This window comes from Sminthopsis crassicaudata, chromosome 5 (genome assembly GCF_048593235.1).
Source record: "Sminthopsis crassicaudata isolate SCR6 chromosome 5, ASM4859323v1, whole genome shotgun sequence".
Taxonomy (NCBI): domain Eukaryota; kingdom Metazoa; phylum Chordata; class Mammalia; order Dasyuromorphia; family Dasyuridae; genus Sminthopsis; species Sminthopsis crassicaudata.
The window spans coordinates 145,104,468-145,127,542 of record NC_133621.1 but is presented as its reverse complement, the minus strand read 5'-3'; the positions used below and the strand labels follow the sequence as shown (position 1 = coordinate 145,127,542).

The 23,075-nt window shown below is 35.9% G+C and overlaps 1 protein-coding gene across 1 annotated transcript in view; it reads left to right on the top strand.

Moving 5' to 3' along the window:
- The first annotated feature begins 10,076 nt into the window (after nt 1-10,076).
- The window catches only part of LHFPL3 (LHFPL tetraspan subfamily member 3), a 715,308-nt gene continuing 702,309 nt past the window's right edge, over nt 10,077-23,075 (top strand). The window contains 5 exon segments of the mRNA XM_074268423.1: nt 10,077-10,185; nt 10,187-10,345; nt 10,347-10,406; nt 10,408-10,518; nt 10,520-10,556. Coding sequence (XP_074124524.1) covers nt 10,105-10,185; nt 10,187-10,345; nt 10,347-10,406; nt 10,408-10,518; nt 10,520-10,556 — 448 coding nt within the window. The 5' untranslated portion in view covers nt 10,077-10,104.

Genomic DNA, 23,075 nt, shown 5'->3' with positions numbered 1-23,075 from the left:
AGTAATAACAAGATTATGTGATCATCAGATAGACTTGGCTCTTCTCAGCAATGCAATGATTGAAGACAATTCTAAAATGATGGAAGATGCTACCCATGTCCAAAGAAAGACCTGTGGAGTCTGAATGAATACTATTTCCACTCTTTTTGTTTTTTCTTTCTCTTTTTTTGTTCTTATTCTTTCACATGACTAATGTGGAAATGTTTAATAGAATTTATCAGACTCCTTACTATCTTGGGGATGGAGAAAAAATTGGAAATAAAAATCTTGTAAAAGTGAATACTGAATGCTATTTTTACATGTAATTGGGGGAAAATGTCATTAAGTCGTGGGGAAAAGATCATATGCCAGGATGCTCTCAGGAAAAACAAACAAACATAACAAACAAACAACCCTGGAAAGTCCTCCATGAACTCAAGCAAAGTGAAAATGTACTGTATACAAAATAGTAGAAATGTTCTAGGATGACCAACTGTAAATGGCTTTACTATTCTCAAGTACAATCATCTACAACTCCTCTGAAGGACTTATGATGAATAATCCAAACTATACTGAGAGAAGGAACTGGTTGTGTCTGAATATAGATTGAAGCACTCTCTCTTTTTTTAGCTTATTTTTTCTTGAGGGTGTTTATTTTCAGGAGGGTAGGAAATCTATGCTTTCCTTCACAACTTGACTTTTATGGAAATGTTTTGCACAACTTCACATGTAGTTGAGGGAACCTAGTACTGAAAATTTTTTTTAAGACAAATGTAAAGGGGCAGGTAGGTGACACATAGGATAGAGCACCAGCCCTGAAGACCCAAGTTCAAATGTGACCTCAGACACTTAACACTTTCTAGCTGTGTGACCCTGGGCAAGTCACTTAACCCCAATTGCCTCAGCAAAAACAAAACAAAACAAAAAATGTAAAAAATATTGTTTTTTGTTTTCATATGTAATGGGGAAGATATTAAGTAAATAAACAAAAAACAAAAAGGATCATATGGACATACAGTTATAGTTCCATAGATATAGAGCTGAAAGGGAATTTAGAGGTCATAAAGTGAGAAAAGTGAGGTTCAGAGAGGAGAACTGACTTTCTCACAAGGTGATGCAGATAATATATGGCAGTTACCATTTGTACTCATGTCCCAGGACTCATTAGAGAGGAAGTATGACTCAGGATAGAACACTGAGTTAGAGTCCAAGAAAACCTTGATTAAAATCCTTCCTCATGCACTTACATATATAAAATTATGATCCTGGGCAAGTCATTTAATCAATATCAACCTCAGTTTCCTCATCTGTAAAATAAAGGAACTAAACTAGGTAATTTTAAAGTCTCATTTGGTCTTATATCTATATTCCTATGGCTCTATCATTATCTTGGCATTTATGGAAGAGGCTTAATTTTACTCCACTGAGTCAATAATTTTGTATTAACCAACCAAAAACACAGCAGCATCAACTATTTTCTATACTTCTTAGTCAAATGTATGACTGTGAAGGTGTCTGGCATAGGAAACCATCTGTAACAGCTTGCATTTTCCTTTCTTACAATTTTATTACGGCTATCTCCAGTATATGTTTCGGTAATTTTCACAATGATTTTATAGAGATGAGAAAACACCTGTATAAGTCAGTAATTTCTGGTATTTTTGACTACATTTTATTTCTCTGTAATAATACCATCAATGATTTCAGGTTGTCTTCAACTCTAGAGGCAATGTGGTGGACAGAGAATTGGTATTGAAGCCACAACAACCTACTGTGTTTTGTTTCTCTTTGTGTCCCAGATGTAACTTAGCACAGTATCTGCCACATAGTAGGCACTTAGTCAATGGTTACAGATTAAGCGAATGACTTACCCAGGTTCATGTCCTATTTCTCATAATATATAACCTTCTGCAAATAGTTAACTTCTCAGTACCTTAGGCAATTGTCTAAGACAAATTGCAGAGAAGATGACAACATGCACTAGTATAGGGAGTTACTTAGGAATTCCATAAACTTGTGAATCATAGGTTTAGTCTCCATTTGTAATCAGCTCTAAATCTATGATCCTTTGGTCCTACAATCAAAGTTTAGTGGTCAATATTTAATGTTCTTTTCACTACCGCAGGGCCTCTTGATAGATAAATTATTCAGCAATATTCCGAGTATTATTGTAAAGTTAAGGAGTTCTTAACTTGACATAACGTAAAGGATGCTATGCTTGTATTTACCAATGTCATGAAAGATCCATTCAGAGTTCAAATAAAAGAAATTTTTCACATAACTGGCAAGATCTACTCTATAGTTCTCTATTCAGATGACATTGTATTAATTTTAAAAAGACCTCGAACATTATAGACATTTTTCAATGAAATCACAATTGTTCAAAAAAAAAAGAGATGAGCAGGAAATAGAAAAATCAATTGGTTGAAGAGTATCTAAGATTATTCTATTGCCAACATCATAATGTATTTAGATGGGCAGTCCATTGAGTTAGCCTATTATTGCCTCTGTCTTGGACAAACATTACAAAGGCACAATATCTTGAACTCTAAATTGAATAGGAGAATAGCAGTCTGGATTTAATTTAGGAAATTTGCAGTGTTTACAATGATTTTGACTTACTTTCCAAAATATACACAAAGTATCTTTTTTTAAACACTATTTCTTGCTATGTGTATGCTATACATCTTCAAAACATAAAATATCAATCTTTGATGAATCAAATTTATAAGTGACTCAAAGGGAAATCTGATTTTAGGATGGAAGATATAATAGCATATTATTAATGGTTATTTATGTAAAAAGCTTGGCATAAGATAGATATCTAGAAATTATAGGCTCTGAAAAGGCAGTGGGCTAATGATATTGCAAGAATGATGTATAACAAATGGACAGCCTTAATACTACACTGATAAGCACACCATATTAGATGGATAGATTTGAAATGAAGAGAGAGTTTAGAGAAGAATATTCACAAGAATTATACAGGCTGGGCTTTATTGGATGAGAATCTTCATCTGTGAAACAATCTAGAATTAACAAAATTATAGATATATTCAATTACTGAAGTATACAGATTTTTAGGAAGTGAAAATTAATATGAAAAAAATGAAAATTAATAAAAATTCAAAAATGTATTTCTATACAAACTTTGATCCAATAGGAACCATTCAAAGAAAAGAGATATTTAGCACCTGCTTCTTTCCCTGTACATTTAAGTACCCAGTCTCTATCGAAATGTGATGGGGATGATGACACAGTAAAAACATCATCCTATTATCAACTGGATCCTGCTTGATTTATAGAGAAATCTTCTTTGAAATTCTCAGTATGAGGTAGTATTAATTTGCTGGCACATCCTAAAAGAAAGTAAAATTAATCTTGATTTCCAGATATAATAACAAATAAAAACCTAATGAGAAAGAAAGAAGTATTTCATTTACTAAAGTCTTTCTGTTGTAGAGATCAGGTCTGGTAGTAATGGATCTTCATGTTAATAAGCTTGAAATAGATCAGAGAGGAATTTTTATTTTCATTTTTTCTTCAAATTCTTATTTCACTATATAACTTGGTTCATCTCAGAAATTCTAATTTCTTTTAGTTACTGAGTTGGTACTTGTCACAAAGCTCTCTTATACCCTAGAATGCACATCTGGGAAATAATCTGTCTTCTCTGTAGTCCTTCCTACTGATTGAATGGCTTCTTCCATGTTTCTATTTAAATGTGATACCCAGGCAAGCCTTTTCTTCATTTCTCACTAAACTGCACTCAGGACTTTTCCATTATGTGGTTGGACTTTTCTTCCATTTTCCTACTTCCTTTTTTTTTTTTTTTTTTTTTTTAATATATATTGCCTTCTATCATTAAAATGCAAATTCCTTAAGAATTGATACTATCTTTCTTTTTGTTTGTACTTGTATTTACAGTGCCTGAGTATAATAAGTGATTACTAAATGATTATTGACAGACTTTGATCCAGGGTCACATACTGTTGTCAGAGTAATCTGGGACCCAAACATTTGATCTGCAGAGATTATCTAAAAAATAATAGTAAGAAGAACTATTTGGCCTACTTGTTCTTTTCCCATTCCTAATATTCTTTCAAGACTAAAATGATAGAATCTATGAACCAGCAACACAGTTCATATTTCATGCTGCATAATATGGTAGAACTGTATTGAATCATGGGTTGGTCTCATTACTGACCCTATGTGGCAGAAGAGAAGAAATATTTTTGAAGAGAGATAGTTTCCTTGGTTAAGTTTAAGATTTAATGTTCGATGTTTCTAATTCTATGCTGTTGATGATCAGGCGAAGGCCTGGTTGTTTAGCACATATGAATCATGCTATAGTTTCAAAATACTTTTCTATCATTAGCAACTTCTCAGTATGAATCAGACTAATTTTATTATGTCTTTCTAACAGAGCAAGAAATAGAAAGGAGACATATCTTTCCCAGAATTATCACAGGGAACTGAAGGCAATTGCCTTCCTACATTTCTGAGGTTGATCTAATTCTAATAATAGTAATAATAATCCCTAGTATTTACATAATAATTTAAGGTTCACAAAGCATTTTAAAATTGTTATTTTACCCTTAAAACAATGCTGTAAGGTGGATGTTGTTTTTATTCCCATTTACAGATAAGGAAACTGGGGCAGACAGAAGTTAAGTGAGTTGTTCAGAGGTCATATGTGAATTCTGGTCCAGCACTCTATGCACTACTTTATCTAGCTGCCTAATTCTATCCAAATACTTTAATTTAGTCTTATAATCAGCATGATTTCTGGAATTCTAGGATGTAGTTGTAAAGTATTGAGCAGGCCCAGGTAATTCCTAGTTTCTTGAACATGGGGAAGTCCAAATTGGTCCTAGAGATCTGCTGGACAGAAAGATGGGGTTTATATAACCATAGTCTTCCCATCTCTGCAGTGTGGGGAGAGAAGTGCATTCCTGTATCTTTTTCATAAAGTCAATCCTGGTTATTAAAATTTCATAAAATTCAGTTTTTATATTTGTTGCTTTTGCTATTCTTTCCTTTTAGATTATCATAATCATTACACACATATATACATGTATGTATTTTAACATATGTATATTGTTTTATTGATTCTTCTTATATCACTTTATATCAGTTCATTAGTCCCTCTGCTTTTCTGTATTCTTAATTTTTCTTTAATATTAATTTGTAAAATTTTATTTATGTAATACAATTTGTTTTGTTATTTTCTGATCTGTCAGCATCTACTTTGCTTTAAATTCTTTGTTTCTTAAAAAAAGAAAAAGAAAAGAGAATACCATTATATTCCTCTGCACTTCCTAGACTTTTTCTTCCATGGAACAGAGACTATCTTATCCTGGAAGTTTATTTTGCCCTTGAACTTCTCACATATTCTGCCCCTTGACCCTTCCCTCTGGTTGGCTGCTTTCCCCTAGAACTTCTAGTATAAGGAAAGCTCCTAGGTCAGCTATGTCTTCATTAAAAGGTTAGATACATTCCTGATTCTCCAGACTTTCTCTACCTCTGTTTATGTCTCTCCTCCTTCCCATTAGGATGTATCCTCCTTGAAAACAGACAGGGACTACTTTGTTTCTGCTCATATTTGTATATCTAACCCTTGGATAGTGCCTGACATGTAATAGGCACTTAATAAGTGTTTGTTAACTGTAAACATTTTCCTGTACGTGAAACATTTTATCTTTGATATATTTAGAGTAATATGTCTAGCAGTAGAATTAAAGGGTCAAAGATTAAAGACATTTTAGTCACTTTCTTAGCATGGTTTCAAATTGCTTTCTATAATACCCAGACCAATTCATAACTCCAAGAACAGTGTACCAGCATGGTTGCTTTCCTACAATGCTTTCAACACTCTTACTCATGGTTCATTCTTTACCTAGAATCAAATCCACCATGGAAATGTAATGAGTTGAATAGCAATTTTGAAATCACTGCATTTGACTTCTTGCCAGGTACCAGTCTTTCGGGGTCATATTAAGTTAATTATAGAGCTAAAGTTCAAATCCAGAAATTGTCACTCTCAGACACTATTCCAGCCTGTCTCAATACCCCCATTGGTAAGAGAACAAATTAGACATGGATTTTTAAAAGAGCCACTGTTTCACACAGCCAGGTGCTAGGGGATTTGGGAGCTTGGGACAGTCACTTGAAATTAATGTCAGCACCTCCTATAAAGCTATTTCTGTCCTAGTGATAGGTGGTCTTGCCAGATGGTCTTATAAATCCTATTACCCTCTCATGCCCTCTTCTTCTCTGTCCTACAGTCAAAATCTTCTATGTTATCATTGTCTCTAGGAAAAGCAGAAAAAGAAAACCCTGCATAAGTCCAGCATACTTGAAACTAAAAGTATTGATGATGATAATAAAATAATCCAGCAGAGTCATTAATCATATAATCAAAGGACCAGAAATATCATATTTTGCACATTCCCAGTTAGACAATATTCCATCCTATTTTCAGGAACTCTAAAAATTCTAAAACTTTCTATGGCAAAGGACTTGACTTCATCAATAGCAAAATTATTACTCGCATGCAACTAAATTCTATTCTGGTACTACTTAAAACAATTTCCCCCCCCTCTACTGGAGAAGTATGACTATTGGTCACTATTTTCTTATATGTGTTTGTTCAATTGTTTTTTTTTAATCATATTCAATTCTTCGTGACCCCATTGGGCTTTTCTTGGCAAAGATCACTTGGAGTGATCTAACATTTCCTTCTTCAGCTTGTTTTACAGATGAGGAAACTGAGGCAAACAGAATTAAGTTGCTTGCCAAAGATCATTTCAGATTTGCATTTAGGAATATGAGTCTTTCTGACTCCAGGTCTGGCACTTGATCCACTCTGGCACTTACCTGTCTATCTTCTTATATGAGACTTCTCCAAAAGTTGTATGGGAGATTAGAAACTGAAATAGAATGTCAACTTTGCATATCTTATGATATGTCGTCTGTCTTCATGTAGCAGACAGTCTAATAAGGAACAAAAAGGATACCTATGTAAATAATTATGTTATCCAACACAACAGAAACATACAAGAATTACGAAGCAAAGTGCCCTATTTGTAATCTTGGGGAAAGTTGTTATGGATGTGAACGAGGTGGATCAGGAAAATCTTGAAAATGAAATATGTCTGACTTTAAAAATGAACAGTAAAAGAATAGTTGATTAATTCATAAAGATATGACCTACAGTGACTATTTAAGGATAAAGAGTTATCTAATTTGGCTGAAGCATTGAGTGTAGAGTTAAGTAAAATGTAATGAGATTTAACATATAGTAATGAAGATGAAAAGGGAATATGATGGCCAGGTTATGAGTTTTTACTTTTTTGGGGGACCACATAGGGGAATTAGAACTTAGGAGAAATAGGGAGGTACTGAAGAATAGTGACATGATCAGATTTATACATAAGAAAGAATATTGTACTGTATCTATAAAAAGTTTTTATTTATTTTATTTCATTCTCTTAACTATTGAGTAGTTTAGTGCCATTGCTCACTCTACAGGATTTCATTTGTCAGGCTTGTGGTGTAAAAAGGAGGAACAGGGAATGAAATTGGAAAGAATAAGGAAAATTCATGTTGTGAAAGAAGAGAAAAGAGAAAAAAAAAGAAAGGGTCAGATTGTGGAAAAACAACTTGAAAGCAAAATACAATACTAACGTGAAATGGTAGGTAAAAATAATTACCTGGATAATTCAGAGCAAATACACATTTTGAAATTCTAGATAATTTAATGAAAAGTGGGCTTGGGCTGATTTATAAAACAGAAGCCTTTACAATTTTATTTACTTTGTTAATATATTCAAGGCATAAAATCTTTTAACATGGATGGGGTGAAGGGAAACAAGACATATAAATAAACAAATATGTAGAGAGGAGAAGAAGAGAGGGAGGAAGAGAGAGGAGAAAGATGATGGAAAGAAGTTCAGTTAGAATTATAGAATTATATCATGAGCTCTTTGAGGAAAGGGACAGTCTTTTGGTTTTCTTTTCACCTTCAAGGTGTAGCAGTGCCTAGTACATAGAAGGTACTTAATGTTTATCAACAGCAACAGCAAATCAGAACTAGATTGTACCTTAGAGATCATTTACTGAAACCTTATTTTATTGATAAGTAAACTGAGTCTCTGAGGTTGAGAGAAATCAGAGTATTTTAGGATAATAGATCAGGAGATGGACAAAAGCTCAGAAGCCATATAGTCCAACCTTATTATTTTATAGTTGAGGAAACTCGGGCTCAAGAGGTGAATTTATTTGCTCAATGTCACTTAGGCAGTAAATATCAGAGACATTAGGGAACCTTACCTGCCACTGTCATAGGTTAAGCAAAAGAAAGTAGTATGGAATCTAAGGCTTCTGGTTACAAGCTCGATATCTTTTCCACTATCACACCAGTTTCACAGAATCATAGCTTTTTGGTACAGAAAAGGACAATAAAGTTATTATATTGTAAATGTACATCTTTGCATCTTGTTGGCAGTGTTTAACTTCTCTGCTATATTACCCTACACTTGCTCTTGATGTGTGAATAGGGATCACTCATCAAGCCTAAATTTTTGGAAAGTCATTTTTTTGTTTACAAGAAGTTCCAAATGACATATGATTTTCTATATTGTACAGGACGCAACGAAGCGGGTGCTATAAAAGAGTAGATAACATAAAAGTCGCATGGGAAGAGACAATATAGTAAGGTCACTGAAGGAACCACTGAATTGGGCACACCTGTTCAAAACCTAGTTATCGGACTTTTCCATTCATTTATTATTTCCTCCAGGAAAGTCTCATCAATCCTCAGAAGGTGACCCGCGGTTATATAGGCTAGGCCAGCGGAGTTCAAACTCCGACGGATCTGAAGCAGTTGGAAAGTCTTCTGCTGCAGGTCAGGCTTTGAGAAGACCAGCCTCATTTCAGAGAGGTTCCCACAGGAAGTTTAACAAGCAGATGATGCACGTTTCTTTTTAATTATTATCGTCATTTTTGAATACAGCAACTAGCGGGGGCTAAAGACGCTGCTTTCCTGACCGTTCAGTATTTACTTAATTTTTGCCAGCCTCCTTTCAACTTTTTCCTCTTTTCCGCAGCCACTTTTTACTAAGTGAGCAGCTAGCGCGGGATCCCGGTTCGGATTCCCCGGGCCCGGGGGTAGAGTAGGGACGGCACTGGGACTGGGTCCAATCTGGGATTGCTCGCGCCCCTGTCTTCCTCACTTATCGCTGACCCCTCCCTCACTACCCCCCCTCCCCCCCCCCGCGAAGACTGAGGAAGGTTGAAGCACTTTGCTGCGTCGTAGTGACATGTGCCGGGAATAAGCCGGTCGTCGGGCCCAGAGCCCGGCACCAACTCTGGGAATCCCCGGGACGCCGGGTGCTCTCCAGTGGGGGCTGTGCCGCTCCCTCCGGTCCTCTGCTCTCCTTTCCTCAGTGCTGCCGCCCCGGCCCGGCCTCCCTTCCTACCCTGCTCCGGGAGCAGTTTCTCCTGCCCGCTTCTGTCTGCCACGTGAGGGGCGTCCCCGGGCCTGCCGCGGACGCGAGGGGTTCGTGTTACTAGCAGCCGGCCGCGGCGCGCGCTTTCTCGGGCTGCCGCTCCGGCTCCGGCGTAACCCAAGCCCTGGCACGGCAGCTTTCCTGGGCAACTCGTGCCTAGCGCCTTATTGCCCAGCAGCGGATCTGCCACCTCCTGCTGCAGCAGCTGCAGCAGCTGCAGCAACAGCAGCATCAGCTGCGGGAGCAACCGCCGCGGGCAGCTGGAGTCAGAGAAAAGCGGAGTGGAGAAAAGCGAGGTGGGGGGTGGGGGAGTGGAGTGGTGGTGATCCGGGCTGGAGAAGCGGGAGGACAGGAGGAAGATCAGGGCGAGCAAAAGGGGGGATGCTCTGCCCTCCCCCCCGTCTCCTTCCGGGAGGGAGGATGCAGACTCTGAAACTGGCGCTGCTAGGCTGAGGCTGGAGCATTGGAGGTACAGCGCTGCTCCGTGTGTGTATGTGTGTGTACGTGTGTGTGCGCGTGTGTCTCCTGTGCATAAAGAGGTGAGGGGAGGGGGAGGAAGAGGAGGAGGAGGAGGAAGAGGAGGTGGCGGTGGAGGAGGAGGAGGAGGAGGAGAATGCCAGGAGCAGCAGCAGCAGCCGCCGCCGCCGCCGCTATGCTCCCAGCTCAGGAGGGCTGCTAAGCCTTCTATCACACCAAACTATGTACGGAACTCCCGGGCCATTGGCGTGCTCTGGGCCATCTTCACCATCTGCTTTGCCATCGTCAACGTGGTGTGCTTCATCCAGCCCTACTGGATCGGGGACGGCGTGGACACTCCTCAAGCGGGCTATTTCGGGCTCTTCCACTACTGCATCGGGCAACGGCTTCTCCAGGGAACTGACCTGCCGGGGCAGCTTCACGGACTTCTCCACCCTGCCCCTCCAGCGCCTTCAAAAGCTGCCCTTCCTTCTTCATCGGGCTCTCCATGATGCTCATCATCGCCTGCATCGTCTGCTTTACCCTCTTCTTCTTCTGCAACACGGCCACCCGTCTACAAAATCTGTGCCTGGATGCAGCTCACCTCCGGTAAGTGCCCGCCCGCCCCTCTCTCCTACGGGAGGGGAGGGAACTCGAGGTGGTCCGGGGAGGGAAGCGCAGAGCCCGGAAGGGGGCATTGGATGAGAGGAGATCGTGAGGGGAGGTTTCTCTTTATGGAGAAACTTAATCGGACAAGGGTTGGGAAGAGAAGTGGACAAGGCCAGTACTCAGAAGTCATCAGATGGCAAACCATCCCGCGGCGTTGGGCGCCTTATAGGAAGAAGTCCGAGGGAAACCCACCTGAAGAGACCGGTTAGCTCCTAGTCAATTGTTGGGAAGAGTCCGTTTGGAAAGGTGAAAGAAGAGTCACTGAAATCCTCAGACTGGAGGATCTGAGGGTGTGAGGGATAGGGAAAAGTGAAGAAAGAGGTTTGGGAAAGGTCTCCTGGAGATTTTGGTCTTGAAATTTTTTTGATCAGCCTATCTGATAAACCTGGAACCTTTCTGGTCTATGGGTCTGTCATTGCTGGAGGGCAACCGAAGCGTCTGAGAGCTAGTATTGGTTTGCGTCCATCTGCCCCAGGCTGGTTAAAAAAAAAAAATCCTTGGTCTATCTTGGACACTTGAAAATTCTCTAGTGGTCTCAGTCTTTTAAGTGACAAATGGAGAGTTCTTTGGAGATTTCTCAATGTCAAGTTTGCGATTCCTGCTTTTTGGCTGTCAAAATATCGTTTCTCTTGCCATCCCCACCAAGAAGGAGAAAGTCTTCTTGGGAGAAGGTTCAAGTTTACTTTCCCTCCTAATTCCATATATGTGGGGAGTGCATTTAGAAAGTAGAAAGCAAAGAAAACTAATTTCATTTGCATTCCCTGGAAAGGTTTTGCTTATTTGAGTGAGGCTTTGGATAGGTGAAATAAATATTTTTTAAAAATTAATTGCCAAGCATCAGAGTGACTTTTACCCCCCCCCAATAAATAATAAATCGATGCCTTAGTCATTTGAAGAGTTTAGAAGTAAAACTGTTTCTTTCTCGTGCTTTCCCTTCCTTTTGACCAACCTCTTTTGGAATCCTCTTTCTACTTTGACCCCCTTCTTTTCCAAACACTGACCCTGCTGTCCTAAGTTTGTTGGCCCATTCCTGTCAAGATACATCAGAAAAAGTTGTCTGATTCCAAAAAGGCTGCTAGAATGTCCAAATAATGAATGCATTTCAGATAGTTAGGCTTTCTCATTTGTATTCTCTTTTATTTTTCTGATTTTTTCAAAGGGGTTAGTTTCAAGATTTTATAGTTTATCCTAAGAGTCTAGCTTTGTGTTCTAGGGAGCAGGACTTCAGACTCTGAATTTACAAGGCAATTTGACATATGGACCTCTGAGTATCTTGTCAGTATTTGAATTCTCTTCTATATCATCCTATATAATACTTTTTTGATAGGAGAATGGCAAATCTCCTTGAAACTAAAACTGTGTGAAAGTCATTTCTTTTTATAAAAAAGTGTCCCAGTTGAATGATTATACCACACGACTCTAAATACCTGTATTGGAAGGGTACCAAGAAATGGTCATGAATACATTGATGTGGGAATTGTGACTTCCCTACAGGAGGATATTTGTTTTCCTCATAGGGGAAAAATATATTTTCTCCACATTTTTTCCCGTGAACTACTGTCAACTTTAATGGCACTTTTATACATGGTATAACTTTGAAATTTATGCCAAAAAATAGATCCTTTGGAATGAATGTGTGCATGACAGAAACTCAGTTAGTGTTGCTCTTCATTCCTATCCCTGGTTTGACCCTGGAGAGAAAAAGGACATGGAGGATGCAGATGTTTGGGGAGAGAGGACCCTGCACAACTAATATAATTTCTGTCAGTTAACTGACCTATTTAGGTTTGCTGATTCAAATCAGATTCATTATTCAAACCACTGCAACTAACCTTGGATAAAGATATCTTGACATATGTTTATAAGGTTTTATACATTAAAACCTAACCTTAATACGGCACTAGAAAGAGAAGTCATTTTTTGGAGAAACTTCACAGAGCTTCAGTTCACAGCAAACTGGATTTGACTTTGAAAAGTATTCTTTTCCTTCTTGCTCAGGGTTTAATGTTTTGAAGTTGCTTTTGGTATTTTATAAAGAATAACCATCAAGCATAAGAAAATGAGTATCTTTTCCTTTGGAGTAGTGAAGAATGTATATTCTCAAGAATTTTACATAGATTTTCCTTTCAGATATTACTGTGAAATGTTTAGGCTTCTCAAACTGAAATAATAGGAGAAACTTTTCCTTCACTTTTGGGAAAGTACATATCCATACATGTGTTTCAAACCTTTATTTAGAATTATTAATTTTACTTCATTTAAAATAAATTCTGGATAAGACTTATGGAAAAATAATTATATTTACTGACATATCACTGAAAAGCAAAATATTTGTGTTACAGAATCAAATCATATTAATATAGAATCAAATTAAATAAAAAGCAATAACATTCACTGTTAATGAATATGGCATAAAAGGTCCTTCTAAAGGATAGTCATATTTGGGATTAATGATATCAACAAGACATTTTACAGTATATATTGTGAACTTAATTGAAAACTGTATACTGTTACCTTTTTACCTTTAATTGTTCTCTAGTACATAACTCTACATATATCTAGGCTAATCTCCCATGTAATTTGCCAACTAAGAAAGACCAGATTCAATTCATGTTTAGAGAGTGTTTTACTCTTTTGGAAGTCAAATGATCAGTTTGTGTATTTAATTATCAAAGTTATTTCTGTTTTAATGTCAACACATCATACAAGTTCAGATCTAAAAAGTCCATATGGAATGATAAATATTGATGGTGAAGAAAAACATATATTTTGTTCATTGCAAGTCCACTACCAAGAATTTTCCTATTTTTTTCCCCTCCTACCCCCATTTTGAACACTGGTTTAGGACCAATACACTTGATTTATGATAATCACTGCTATTATCACAGATTTATATGACACTTTAAAAATATGTAAAGTAAGTTAGTCAACAAGTCAAGTTAAAAACATTTATTAGGTACATAATATATTCCTGGCAAAGTTAAGCAGTGGGGATGCAAAGAAAGACAAAAACGAGTTTCTTTTACCTTCAAGGAAATCACAATGTAATGGAGAGACTAAATAACTAAGACAACATAATTGAAGCTCTGTGAACTTTCTCCAAAAATGACTTTCCTTGTTAGGGCCATAACAAGGTTAGTATTTGATGTGTAAAAACCTTGTAAATATATATCAAGATATCTTTATCCAAGGTTAGTTGCAGAGGTCTGAATAATGAATCTGATTTGAATCATCAAACCTAAATAGGTCATTTAACTGACAGAAATTAAATTATTTGTGCAGGGCACTCTTTCTTCAAACAGCTGCATAACATAAGACATAAACAATTAAATACGAATAAGATTTATACAGGGTAAGTTAGAGATTGATTTCAGAGAGAAGGCACAGATACCAGTTAAGGCCTCTTACAAAAGAAGATATTTTAGTTGAAATTTGAGGGAAGTCAAGGAAGCCAGAAAGTCGAGATAGTAAAAGAAAGAATTCAGGGTCAAAAGATGTATGAAGAATAGGAAGGAGATCAGTGTCACTGGATTGCAGAGTAAATGGAGTAAAGGGAATTAATGTATAAAAAGATTGAAATATTATGTAAGGGCTAAGTTATGAAGGTCTTTTAAAAGTCAAAAAGAGGATTTTGATCCTGGAGTTAAGGTGGGATTACAAGAGTTTATTGACTAAGGGGATAGATAACATGATCAGACTGAAAGAACAGTTGGATATCTGAGTGAAAGGATGCCTTGAAGTAGGAAATCTTGAGGAAAGAAAGCAAACAAACCATTTCCCTAGTTCAGGCAGGAGGTAATGAGGGATTGCACCAGGATAGTGATATGGTCAGAGGACAGATACAAGAGATGTCCTGAAGGGTGACTTGACAGTAATTAAATTTGGGGTGGGATAGAGAATGAAGAGTCAAGGTTGACACCTCAGTTGTGAGCCTAATTAACAGGGAAGATGTTTATACTCTTGACAGTAATAGTGCAAATTAGAAAAGGTGAGGCTTGGGGGACAAGATAATTAGTTCAGTTTTGAACATGTTAAATTTAAGATGTCTATAGAGCATCCTGTTTAAGATGTCCATTAAATAGTTAGAAATAAGAGCCTGGAGGTTAGGAGATAGGATAGGGATGGGTAAATATATCTTTGTATCATTTGTAGATTATAACAATTGAATAGATGATTATCAAGCTAATTAATGTTGAAGGGGAAGAGAAGAAATCTCAAGACAAGGACTCTGGGACACCTATAGTATGCAATCACAAGCTGGATAAAGTTACAGTGGAAGAGTATGAGCAATGTTTAGATATATGGGAAGAGAATGAGGTGAGAATGGTATCTTGAAAATATAGAGAACATGAAGAAAATGTAAAAGAAAATGACAAGAGTGTGAAGAAGAGAGTGATTGGTAGTGTCAAAGGCTTCACAAAGGTCAAGAAAGATGATGATTAAGAAAAGATCATTAGATATGACACATAAGATTTCATAGATAACTTCAGAGAGCAGTTTCAATTGAGGTATGATCAGGAGCCAGACTTCAGAGTTCAAAAGAAAGTTAGAGAAAAGGAAGTTGAGATACCAATTTTATACCTTTTTCTCAAGCAGTTTAGTTATAACAGGGAGAAGAGATGTTGGATGATAGATAGCTTGTGGTGATAGAAGGATCAAGATAGGAAACATGAGTGTGTTTGTGGGCAATAGGGAAAAAGCCAGTAGGCAGAGAGATATTTAATATGAATGAGAGTGAGGATGATATATGGGGAGATCTTCTGGAGAATCTAAAGAGGAATGGGATCATTTATACATGAAGGATTTGCTTTAGCAGGGAGAAAGGTGACCTTTTCATATAAGAGAAGGGTAAAGGAAGAGATAGTGGTGGGGGAGAAGCATTTGAGTAATATAAAATTAGAAGGGGGTAAAGAGATAATCATGGGCAAATGACCTCATTTTTTTTCAGTTAAATAAGCAATGAGCTTTTTTTTTTCATGTACATACATACATACTTTTACATACATTGTATTACTTGGTCTTCACACCAATCCTATGAATTTGGTACTATTATTATTCCCATTTAACAGATTAGTAAATTGAGGCGAAAAGGAATTAAGTGATTTTTTTTTTCTTGTTTACATGGCTAATCATTTTTTCAGACAGATTTGATTATAGGTCTTCCTGAGATAAAGTCATCTTAATGATTACCTAATCAATCCATTGGTTGTTAACCTGGGGTCTATGACCCTTAAGAAGTCTGTGGGTTGATTTGGCAGGAGGCTGTAAGCTTGTATGAGAAAAATTATTATTTTTTGTTTCTACTAGACCCTAAGCAAAGTTTTCTTCTCTATTTTAAAAACATTATTTTGAGAAGATTCCATAGGCTTCAGCAGATGCTAAAGGGAATGATGACTCAGAAAAAAATTGAGAACTTCTCATTTTGTCTAATTCCTTCTTCTTATTTTACATATTAGAAATGGAGAAATGAAGGTGACCAAGTTCACTGTAGAATAAATAGCAAACCTGGAATTCAAATCCAGAATCTCTGGTTCAGTTCCAGTGGTCTTTTTATTGCTTCATATGAAGTAACTTGTTCAAGATCATTGAAGTAGAAAAGAGAGTCAGGATTCAGTTCTCTAGATCTTTTGATGGAAAATTCCTTGCTCTTTCCACTTTGCCATACTTGCCTGAAAATGTTTTTATTTGCTCCAAAAACATTTTTTTAAAGCATGCTAGCCATGTTTGTTAGCACTGAAAACTTTATATGAAAAGTATGTAATTTTAGATGTTGGTATGAGCTCCCTGACCTCCTCCTTCCTGTATTTTCTTCAAATAATTATCAACCTTCCTAGTGTAGAAACAAGTCACTGTTTCATTAACGCTTTCTTGATATATGGAAATTATGTGGATATGTTAATTAGTTTCATACACCATTGAGAAAAGGTTTAAAATTACATTCATTTTTATTTTATGATAACTAAAACTTTCAGTACAATATATAAAGTTACATATAAGACATATAATTTAATATATTGTATTATATGCATTCAAAGAGAAAATTTGATTATAATCTGTTTCCTTTCTATTGTGGAGAAAAGGTGAATCTCTATTTATTCTTGTAGGTTAATAAACTGCACTTTTGTTGGTTGAGGATGGAAAGAGAATGCCCTATCTTTAAGAATCTTGATTCCCCCCTTTTTTCCTTTTAGATTATAGATTAGAGAATTATCACTTTTCTTGAGTGGGATTAAGTGATTTTTTTTAGGCAGATAATAACTAAATTTTGTAATGTTTTACAGACCGTATAATGTCTTAAATTAGTTCAGAGGCATATACATATAATCAGGGTAAACTGAAGAGCAAATGTCAGGTGACACATTTTCTCTTTTGAATTTGGGGTGTGGTATTTTTCACTAACTGAAATCTCCAGATGGAGCCAAAGATTTTGCATAAATTTAAGTAGGGATCACTAAATTGAATCCAACCATTGAAAAACAAATGAGAGCTAAGATAGCCACAACCATCCCATCATAAGCATCTGACAAATTCTAACGAAAGAGGTGAATCTCTCTGGCAAAGGTAGAAGAATTAATTTCACGAATTCAGTGACTACTGTGAGTTAGTTTGCCATAGTGGAAACCATGCTGGCAGAAGATTCAGAAAATGTAGGCTCTGGGGCTCTTCTATTGACTCTGTCATTAACTTCCATGCAATCTTGGGCAAGTAATTTAGCCCAACCTGGTCCCACTTTTTTTTATCTATGAAATAGAGATAATAATACTTGGATAATCTACTTAACTTGTCTAACAAGGTGTTTTTGAAGCTCAAATAATACAACATATGTGAAACACAATGCATTAAATGTTAATGTATAGTAAACCTTTAGTAGTAGATAACCTTTCTCTTCTCATATTCTACTGATCAGCTCCTTTTCTAAAATTACAAAATGATATTCTTTATGTGAAAATGAAGCTAAAAAGAAGAATACTTTAGAAATAATTAAAAAACACAACTACCTCTACTGATATTACTGGACTTGGCACATTGTTAGAGTTCAAGTAAAAGGAAAAAGAAAGTAGACAAGCCTAATTTTAAACTCAGCATGCTATGGCTAGAAGTGAAGCCACATATCTTTGACAAATTCCTTCTTGGCATTAATTCATGATTTGCTATCACTATGTTAATTTTCCCCCTAGAAAAATCTTTTCTACCTATGGAGTTTTTTGGTTTTTTGTTTTTTTGTGGTTAATCTATGATTTTACTGATGTGGCAAACACTCAATGAGAACTCCTAGTTTTACATTTTAATCTCAGTTTGAGAGAATTGTTTGGGGTAATGAGAAATTAATTAAGTCACATAGCCAGGTATTTCTGACTAGAAAGTATATTATCTATTAGGCTAAACTGCTTGTCAATGAATGACTTCAAATTCTTAGAAGGCCACTTGGAAAATGATAAATATGCCTAAGGAATTAATTATCTTTGCAACTCTTCCTTTCCTCTATACCATTTTTGCTTTGTTCAGATTTTAAATATCAAATATATACTTAAATCCAGTTCCTCTACTCAAGAGGACCCTAACCCATGTTAGATTTTCTGTGTCCCTGTTTAGATGACATTATGATAGGGAAAAGAGAGAAAGACCATTATCCTTTCTTTTCCATTATACCCCTTTTCCTTTTCTATCAGTCAAGTGGCCCCCGACTTTGACTACCTTGCTTGTCTATATCTCTAAGATTCAGAATCCAAGGTTGAGTATGGTTGGGATTTATCTCAGACTAAGAGAACTGAAGACTCTCTGGTTTTACTGTTGTTGTAAGCTGCTTTTGCCTGGTTTTACTGTTGTAAGCTGCTTTTGCTGACAACTGAAGAGAACACTAGAATAGGGGAGTCTTTGCTCAGATGGAACTCATAACACCTTGAGTGGAGGAGCTGTGAAGAAGACTGAGAGAGAAATTAGGCTCTACTGATACATTGTCAACCCTTTTCCTGGATGGAGAATCAAAAGACCACAGGCCATGTATACTGATAAGAGCTAATCATAATCACTCACATTTATTTAGTACTTTGATCTTTACAAAATACTTTTTTCTACGCAGCTGCTACTAAAATTTTCATTGTGTGACATGTCCCACTTGCTAAAAAGTATAAGTTTCTTTAATGTAGATTGAATTTTCAAGAAGTGAAATAAATTTGTAAGTTATTTGAAAGGAGTGATTTATGAACATTTTTCCTTTAAAAATGACACAAATAATTTGTCAGTTGAAGAAGTGTTGAAAAATATATTAATTTGTGTGTCAACACAAACTGTACTTCATAACACAAAGCAGTTTTTAAGTGAACATCTGTGAAAAAAAATGAAGAGCATAAACACACATAGTATGTGTTGTATGGGTATGTGTGTATATATGTGTGTGGTGAGTTCTGCATTTAATAGATTTTTGCCAAAACAAAAATGCTCACAAGTTTCTTGTATTATACTTTAAAAGAGTGATAATAATAATTATTATGCAATAAAAATGTTAACCAGAATGCTTTCTATTTGAGAATGTGAGAATAAAAGGTTTATAATTACAGTTTTAACTTGGTAAAAGATAGGGTGTAATAAGTGATATTCTTGATGGCCAATTTGTTACAATTTATATATGTGCCTTAGAAATCTTTTTCAGTGAGGAAGATTTTAAATGAGAGAAGAAAAAGCCAATAGAGCTTATTCCTATAGTTGTAGCTTGTGGTATAGCTCACTTCTGTGTGTGGTGGGAAGAGATAAACCATGAAGAGAGCAATGGAAGGTCACACTGGTGTGAAATGAAAACAGTCTTCAGTGGAATTCTAATTCAATGGATTTAATGGGATAGCCATAAGAATGGTTTCAAATATGGAATATTTAGAAAATACTTGAACTTTGGGTGTCAGCAAACAAATCTAACTAATTTGAATTTTTTCTTATCATGATGAATTGACTGGCATTTTTACTTGATATGAAGAGGGACCAAGAAGCTGACCTTAACAGTAACTCAATTATATCAAGAAGAGCTTCATATTGGAAGAAAGGAGAGGCTCGTTTAACACAAATATAATGTTGATCTGAAAAACTATCACGACATTATAAAAAAATATAACATCTCAAGTCCTTCTATACATACCCCAGCTAGCAATGTCATTTGGTTCCCAAAGCTTAAATTAGTTGAGTCAAAATTTTCCTAAGATTTGGAAACTTGGAATGGTACAATGATGTCTTATCATCCTTGCTATTGCAGAATGCCTAGCACAAAGTAAGTGCATAATAAATGCTTATTGATCGATTACATGTGCTTTGTAGTCTTGTTCACTGTTTAAATATAACAGGATGAACTATCTTTTAAGAAAAAGGAAAATCCTTTTCAACCAGTATAAATAGCAACACTATGTCACCATTCTCAGAAAGGCAAAACTAAAGAAAACAAAACATTTTTTAATAGGAAGATTTTGATGTTGACACAAAGAATTTCATTGTGTATATTTTATACACGGGAGCTCTCCTACCCTAAGCAAACAAAATCCTATATAGTCTAGGGACTATCCAGCTAATCTCCATGGGGGAAAAGGTACAATTTATAAACCTAATGAAGTTTTCTAAGATTACAGGATTATAGGAAGTCAGAGCCAGAGGGGATGTTAGAAATCATTTAGCCCAACATCTTCATTTTTACAGATGAAAAGCTCATGTTAAATGGTTTGCCTAAGGTCATATAGCTAACTAGTGGCAAAGTTAGGGTTAGAATCCAGAGCTCGAATGGAGTGCTCATTATTGCCTGCTAATTGCAATCAGTTCTATGATTCTGAAATAGGTCATCAGAACAAAAGGACGTGGTAGAGAAAAAGGAAGCAGGCATATTGAAGCAGATGAAAAAGAAACTATAACTCAGAAACTGATATTGAGCTAATAAAGAGAAGTCTGAATATCTTACAAAGGCAGGGAGAGCAATGAGACTGGAAGCAGAGGATCTTGCTGGGCAAGTCACCTAATTTCTCTGCCTTTCAGTTTCCTCATCTGTAAATTGGAGATAATAATGCTTGTACTGCCTACGTCACAGGAGTATTGTTAGGAAAGTGCTTTGTGAAATCTTATGTGAGCCAGGCAAATACAGTGATAGAAGACAGAACCAGTGACTGAGCTTTGGCAAGGAAGACGGTTATATGAAACAAGTTCATACATTATTATCGCTTAAAATTTCAAGAATCCTTCAACAAGTATACAGGGGTATACTCTAAACATCCCTAAGTGTGCTCCATAGAAGGGAAAGAGAAAAACTAATAGAAGGACAGGGCATTTGTATCCCTGACAGAGGATTCAGTATTTGAAAACTAGCCAAGCCAAAATAAGATCTAGCTTTGAAAAATGACAAGGTCACAGCAGATCAACCCCCCAAAAGAAATAAAACACAACTATCTTCTCTGTTAGAATGACTGGTATTGAAAAGTCATGGAAGAAAACCCAGGACTGAAACTCTTGTGGCATTTGATAACATCATTGCTAAGAGAAATGTAATGGCAGTCTGACAAAGTGGATACCTGGGATAGACATTACTGTGTGGGAGAGTGTGTAAATCCCAATTACCAAGAAAAAGAAATTTCAGTTGAATCTCCTAAAAGGGGAAACTATACTAGATATTAAGACCTGTGTATCTAAAGGGAGATATTATCCATCTTGTCTTATGACAGATTTTGAAACAAGCTAGCCTAAGGAAAAAAGATCACTACACAAATCAGGAAACAAAACATTTTTTTCCCTTCTGAAATTTAGGTTCAGATTTGAAGATTGCAGTAGTGGATAGGAGTATTTCTCATTAAAAATCTTTTAAATTCATGTATATCACAAATGAAACTGTACATTGAATTTATATATTGCATCAAGGCAGTTCAATGAATAGAGTGCTTGACTTAGAGTAAGGAAGCCCTAAATCCAAATCTAGCCTCAGATAATTACTGGATGACTCTGAGAAAACCCCTTAACCTTTTGACTGATCAAATTTCTTCATCTATAAAGTGGGGATAATTAAACATTCCTTCCCAGGGCCATTTTGAGGGTAAAATAAGATAATACTTGTAAGATTATTTTAAAAAATTAGAGAAATATACAAATGCTAATATCATTCTTTATGTTATTATTAATTATTATTATAATTAATAAGATAGGGCATATTAAGTAACATTTGTACTTATTTTAAGACAAGGTAAAATTAAAAGAGCATTGAATTAAACTAATTTTTCTTGGAAAAATATAAGTTAGGATAAATTTGATTAATTAATAGATACAATGGGGAAAAATCTATCCAATCCAGATTCATTTTGTCAGAGAATAATGTATACTGTGACTTTCTTTTCCTTTCCTACACATTTAAGTCATTTTCTTGTGAAATACTTTAGAATATTCTCAGGTGTGTCAAGTCAGTATTAGGTTATTTTATTTGGTGAGAAAACCTGAATGTATTGATTATGCTATAATAGATAATTTATCAACAGTAAATCAATCATTCCCATAAGTCTGGAATGCATGCACTTAAACCTTGGCTGTAACTAATTCTAAATAGAATCATAAGACTTTAGAGCTCAAAGGAATATTAGAGCTGGTTTATTTCTTCTTCATTATCCCTTGTTCTTTTGACTACCATTGTGCCATATTTCACACACACACACACACACACACACACACACACACACACACACACACATTTTATGGGCGGCTAGGTGGATACTGATGGGCCTTGAGTCAGAAACACTTGACTAAGGTGAGCCATAGTATCCTCTGATTCCCAGTCTAGTGTCCTTTCTCATTATTTGTTCTTATTATTTGATTTAAGACTAGGAACTCTTAGAGATTTAGAATTATCAGCATATATTGGTTTGTATAGTATCTGTGACATATCATTAAACAAATAAGTATCGAAATATTTAATGAACACATTTTGTTGATGATGTAATGTTGATAGTAATAATAGTGCTGATGATAAAGAAGTGACACATTCCAATAAGGGTAATTGTAAACTATAATCAAGTACCCTAATGTGATATACCATACCATCAATTACCCTTACCTCCTAGCTCATGGTGTAAGGTTTGCAAAGTGCTTTATATATGCTACCTCATTTTATCAACTAGATATAGCATTTCTAAATACATTATATTTCCCTTTAAATGATTCCTCCTGTAAATTTCCCCTGTTTTTGTTGATGGGACCACCATTCTTCCAAATTTCTCAACTTTGGAGTCGACATAATTTTCCCTCTCTTTAAATACTCACTATCCAATCAGTTGCCAAATCTGTTGTAAGAGAAAAAAAACGCAAGTTCTTAACATTTCTTTCTTAGTTTGGTACCCACATATCTTTATGATTTTATTACATTAATTAATCCTCTTTGTGCACTCACCATAATGGGATGTCCTTTAGGACATTTTAAGCTTGCTTGTTAACTGTTCTTCAGACATGATGTCTCAC